The 6,000-nt window shown below is 41.4% G+C and overlaps 1 protein-coding gene across 2 annotated transcripts in view; it reads left to right on the forward strand.

The window, feature by feature from the left end:
• The window catches only part of ZFYVE1 (zinc finger, FYVE domain containing 1), a 73,761-nt gene that overhangs the window by 28,962 nt on the left and 38,799 nt on the right, over window positions 1-6,000 (forward strand). For both annotated transcript variants that reach the window (XM_006884710.1, XM_006884711.1), the window contains exon 4: window positions 3,735-3,949. In XM_006884710.1, coding sequence (XP_006884772.1) covers window positions 3,735-3,949 — 215 coding nt within the window. The remainder of the gene's footprint in view (window positions 1-3,734; window positions 3,950-6,000) is intronic.

The raw sequence follows: 6,000 nt of genomic DNA on the forward strand, positions 1-6,000 counted from the left end.
CCTCTGAGTGTCAGCTTGAGTTGATTCTGACTCAATGGTCCTTAACAGGTATTTAACAATGACAACATAATACGTGCGGTACTCCTCTCTAGTTCCCTACTGGCTTCCTAGAGTACATTTTAGCAGCCTTTTTCAGCCCAGCTGCCTCCCAGCATCCAGAGTGATCTTTTTGAAAATTTAATTTCTAAATTAGATCATGTCACACTCCTGTCATCACATACTTGTCAGTGGCTTTACTGTATATTCAAAATGGAATTAAAACTTTTAAATATGTGTTCAAACTAAAAACTTACTGTTGTCAAGCAAGTTAAAACCCACTCATAGCAAGTGGAAATAAATAACACGGAAGGAAGGTGCCATCTTTCTCCTCTGGAGCAGCTAGTGGATTTGAACTGCAACCTTTGGATTGACAGCCCAACTCTTTACTCACTAGACTACTAGGGTTCCCTTAAATATGATATACTTAGACTCTTACATGTAGTTCTAACTTCCTTCTTAATCCTCCTATTCGGTAGCGATCTTCTTCCCCTCACTGTACAGTGCACACACACAAGTGCACTTGCGCACCCCCGTGTGTGTGTGTGTGTTTTCATTCCCTCCACTAGCCACACCAGCCTTTTCTCTGGTAGCCTTTTACATTTGCTACTTTGTCTGGGATATTCTTCCCATAGTTAACCAGACAAATTATCTGTAGCTTAAGCATCACCCTTAAGGTTTTCTCTTATGTAGTGATCCCGTCCTACACCTTAGTAGTTAAACTCATCACATTGTCCTCTTCATTTCCATCAGGGTTTCTGTCACTGCCTAATGTTATCCTGTGGATTTGTTTACTTGCTTTTGGTCTTTTGAACGGAAACTCCAGGAAGGCAGTAATCTTGCCCATTTTATTCATTACTGTATTTAAAGAGCCTGGGTTAGTGATTAACACAGAGTTGTTGTTGTGTACCATCCAGTCAAAACCAACCCTTAGCTGACCCTCCCATGGGTTTACAGAGGTGGTTAATTGCATGGGAGGAGATTGCCCATCCTTTTCCCGTGTGGAGGAGCTGAACCATGTGCCTTCGAGATTGCAGGATGGGGGATTAATAATAAGGAAATAGATCTAAAGGAACCTGGGGCAGATTGATTCCTGGGTGTAGCAGTGACTCATGGCCTAGAAATTCCCTGCTGGTGAAATTCGATTCTGATTTCTAGTGACTCTCCTTTGAGTTTATGAGGCTGTAAATCTTTATAGAGGACAGACAGGCCTGGGTTTTTTTATTTCCCCTCTGAGCACCTGGTAAAGTGAAACTGCTGACCTTTTTTGTTAACAGCCAAACACATAATGCACTGTGTACCACCAGGGCTCACAGCTTTTCTAAAACAACTCATTGCCATCGAGTTGGAACCAACTCATAGCTGACCCTCCAGCAGGTTTTCAGAGGCTGTTGGTGAAAGCAAGGAGCTCCTGGTGGATCCAGACCCTCAGGGAGGTGCTGCCCTTGGTTGGTAGTACTCTAAGCACTATTGTTGTTGTTGGTTGTGTTATGTGCCGTTGAGTCATCGTGACAGAGGGTGACTCTGTGTTCAGTAGCTCTGCACTCTGCCCCATCTTGAGCCAGGCCCACTAACTATTAACACATCTCACCCCAGTCCCACAGCCACTGTGTCAATCCATCTCATCTGGGGTCTTCCTCTCCTGTACTGTCCCTCCACCTTCCAAGCATGATGTCCTTCTCCAAGGACTGGTCCCTTCTGGCCACATGCCCGAAGTACTATAGGTAGATTTAAAAAATCCAGTAGATTTATTGTTGTTATATGCCATTAAGTTGGAACCAAGTTATAGCTGACTTGTAAATCACACAGGAGGGAATTGTCCAACTGGTGGATTTGAACCTCACAATTGGCAACACAATTTCTTACCTGTAGGTAGTTTAAAAAAAATTCTAATGTTCCAGAGTGGATATTTGGTACTGGAAAAATCTCTGTTAGTTGGAGAATTGGAGGAGGTGAAAAAAAATGCTTCATTTAGGATGCCTTCTGCCACGTTTGGTCTTTACATCTTTGATGCAGTATAAAGGTTCAGTTACCAGCTGATTGGCTTATTCTTTTTGCTGTGTGCCATGAACTAAGCTGTGAGCTTTCCAGAAATGCTAAATAATGTACCTTAGTGGGCAGTGTTTTGCTCTGTTGTCCATAGGTTGTTGTTAGTCAGAACTTTCTTGATGTCACCTGACAATAGCAACCATCAACCTCATTTTATAGCTGAGGAAAATGAGTTCCATAGCCAAGGAGATTCCAGCTAGGAAATTGCCCAGTTGGGATTTCAAACCACTCCGTCTGACTCCTAAATCCAGAGCTATTTCCAGACATCATCGCTGCTGCATGTGGAACCAAGTCAGGCAGCTTTTTTGCAGGACAGGAGGAGGAGTGCCAAAATGATAAGCAAATTGGTTAGATTTCCTCTGTCTTCTAGAATTTCTGCTTTTCTGTTTGGTTTTCCTCTTTCTGGGTGGAGGTTTCTCAGGTAAGAGTCAACAGGGGAATGGATTATTCCTATTTTTCAAATAAGTTGAGCTAAGTTTATTCGGGAACTGTTCTTATATGTCCAGGGACAGTTGTGTGGTGAGTTGCGGAGGAAGTGAAGGTGGTGAGGCTGGGCCCTGGAGTGCCTTTAGGTAGAAGTCACTGGTGAGCCACTTGTGGGGTACTGCCTACTCTCATTTCAGAAGTTGTCATGGGAGGTGTTCAGGAGGAGATAAGAGAATAGCAGTATATTTGTGGCTGCCTCTCTTTGATGATTATACCTTTAAATTTAAGGGTATAACCATATATTCTTTGTTAATTGAGTGCTTTTGGGAGAGGGAGTGTGTAATTAATAGAGTAAAGAAAATTACCACAAAAGGTCTTTCCAGCTTTTGCATCTGAAACATCTGTTGAGTCCATCAGTACCACTACTGCACACATTTGTCTACAAATGTTGGTGGCACTACAGGCAAACTAGTATCTCTGTCCATTGGCAGTTTCCCACAGATTCACAAGTATGAGACCAAAGTTTTCAGAGTAACTGTTAACTTTAACTGTTCATTCATAGTAGATTAAGTGTATCCACCAGGTGGATACAGTGTAGCTGTTGAAAAGAAGTAAGGAGCTTTTCAGAGACAGTGGCTGTTTGTTATTAAGTGATAAAATGCATATCTGTGTTGTTAAATTTGTTGCCTTTGAGGAAGTAATAGGAAATAGAGGGCTTAATTTATCCAGACTGGATGAAGCCATAGAAACAGAAAGCACATTAGTGATCGCCAGGGCTTGTATGGAGGAAGATGAGGAGTGACTGCTAATAGATGTGAGAGTTTCTTCCTGGGGAAATGAAAATGTTTTGGACCTAGAGAAAGAAATGATGGTTGTATGACATTGTTAATATGCTTATTGCACTTATTTGCACTTTTGAATCTGGTTAGCTTGATGTTACGTAAATTTCCCCAAAAGTTAAAAAAAAATTGTATAGCTCTGTGACTTTTCACTGCTTGGACACCCCCTGTATAATCAATGCCAGCTTAGACACTAGCACCTGCCTTATATAACTCCTCCTCATACTTTCTTCTGGAGAAGGGTACCCTAAATTCTAATAGTATGGAGTAGTGCCATGTCATGTACTCTCTCTATAGGAAGTCAGAATACATATAACTTTTAATAATGAATTATTATTACTTTAACAAGTTATTGTTCATGTACTTCTATTTCTGCTTTTCCAGATCACCCCTCAGAGGTGCCAGAGAAGCTTATCCAGGACCGGTTCCGGAAGCTGGGCCGTTTCCCTGAAGCCTTCAGTTCCATTCACTACAAGGGAACAAGGACTTACAACCCTCCCACAGACTTCTCTGGGCTCCGACGAGCTTTGGAGCAGCAGCTGGAGAACAACACCACTCGTTCACCCCGGCACCCAGGGGTCATCTTCAAAGCCCTAAAGGTCAGTTGGCTCCTGCCCCAAGTGCTGCTCATTGAGGTACCAGTGGGTGGTGAGAACACTCCATTCTCTAGCTTTTTGTTGTTGTTTTTCTGGTGATTGGAAGTCTGGGCTGGACAGAAATGTTGTGAGAAGAGGGGGCTTATGAGTGGAGTTGGCACCTGTGCAATGCCCTCATCTTGCTAGGAAGTCTTGAGTCATAACCAGTGACGGGTTCTCATCTGGGAGAAAAACTTAGACTTTTGCAGACTAGGAAAAATGCCTTGCTTCCTGGACAACATGATCCATTCCTGGAGTGCGGACTTTGTGGTCAGGCTCTGTCATGTGGAAAGCCTTTGTGCATTTCTTTACATCAACTCGTCATCTTTTTTAAAAAAATTTTATTATTATTAGTATGTGTGTGTACCGTCAAATCGGATCTGACTGGTACAGGAGGAGATTGCCTATCCTTCTCCAGCAGAGCATCTGGTGGATCAACTCATCATCTTTTAAAATTCAAGTTTTAGCGAAGGAATCTTTGTGTTGTCATTCTGAATGGAGAGGGGAGCTCTGGGGGCTATGTGTCTCAGGAGGTTTGGACCCACCAGAGGCTCTCCAGGATGAGAATGATCAGTCTCCTCTAATGCAGTTGACAGCCTTGGAAAGCCAGTTGGGGGCTGCTGTGAGATGGAACCGACTCCACACAGTGAGCTTGAGTTATAAATGGAACACTAGTAAGTACCATGTGTACAAAATGATCAAACCGAAAATAGACATGAGGTAATAGTAGTAATTAAGTTTATTATGCGCCGAAGTGCTATCTCTTATGCATGGATTAGTTAATTTAATCCACATACCAACCTTGTGGATTTTGTACTGTTGTGTTTTTTTTTTGTTAAGTACTGTTATTGTCTTCATCTTGCACAAAAGGAAACTGAGGCACAGAGAGATGAACTAACTGGTTACACACAACTACTAAGGGACTCAAATCTAGGCACTTACCACCAAGACACCACTGCTGCTCAAGAAGTAAAATAGATTGTTTCCCCGTTAGAGGCTCTTCCTCACTGAAGAGTCTGAGACTGTTGCTCATTTATTCTTCGTTTAAAAGGGAGCTTAGCAATGTTTTGAAGATATGCTGTCAGCTGAGTGAGACTTTCTCATTGAAGGAGTCTGAACTTCTGAAAAGTAATTGAAAAGGAAGTATTTTTTTTCCTAATTGAATTTTATTGTTGAGAATATACCTGACGGAACATAACACTAATTCCGCAGTTTCTGCATGTACAGTTTAGTGACACTGATAGCGTACTTTGAGTTGGTGTAACCAGTAAGAATAGGATAATTGAACACTATGACTTAATGATATTGCCATTTTAAAAAAATTGGTTGGTTAATGGCAATGGAGTTTTGATCTCATCACACATATACTTGTCAAAACATTCACTGAGCCCAGTAAAGCTGGCAAAGTTTTCCCAAAAGCAATTTTAAAATGATTGATATCATTGTATGAATAAGAATTCTAATTTTGTAACTCGTTTATTCAGTAATCAATTTCTGTAGCATTTGCATAAATTCACATCTTCTTACTATAATTGTAATTATGTATGTAATTAGTCATATACTATAATTGTATAGTAGATAGAAAATGTGGATTCTGCAGTAAAGTTTAATGTTGAAAACAGGCTGTCCATAATCCCACCACCTCACTAAGGAGGTCTGCTGCCCTAAGTGGGTAAGGAGTTGCCCTGCCAACCCAAGGACAGACAGTTCTTTTTTTTTAATTATTAAATTTTATTAGTTTTAATGAACATTTACAGAGATTTTGGGTTTTCATTCATTCATTGTTGCACTGTTTTCACTACCCTCCTCCCCAGTTCATTGTTCTTCCCTCCCACCCCAAATGTCTGTTTTAATTGTCCAATTGCCACAGTGCTTGTCAAAGCCAGTTCTGATTAATCTCCTTTGTCAGTGTATCATTTGCCATTCCCTACACTCCTCCCTGAGAGAGACTTCACTCTGATTCATAAGGAAAAGGGGATGGCGTATTCTCTTAGCTACTTCCTGCTGAAAAGGGA

This window comes from Elephantulus edwardii, unplaced genomic scaffold (assembly GCF_000299155.1).
Source record: "Elephantulus edwardii isolate Elephantulus edwardi_28Jun2011 unplaced genomic scaffold, EleEdw1.0 scaffold00037, whole genome shotgun sequence".
Taxonomy (NCBI): Eukaryota; Metazoa; Chordata; class Mammalia; order Macroscelidea; family Macroscelididae; genus Elephantulus; species Elephantulus edwardii.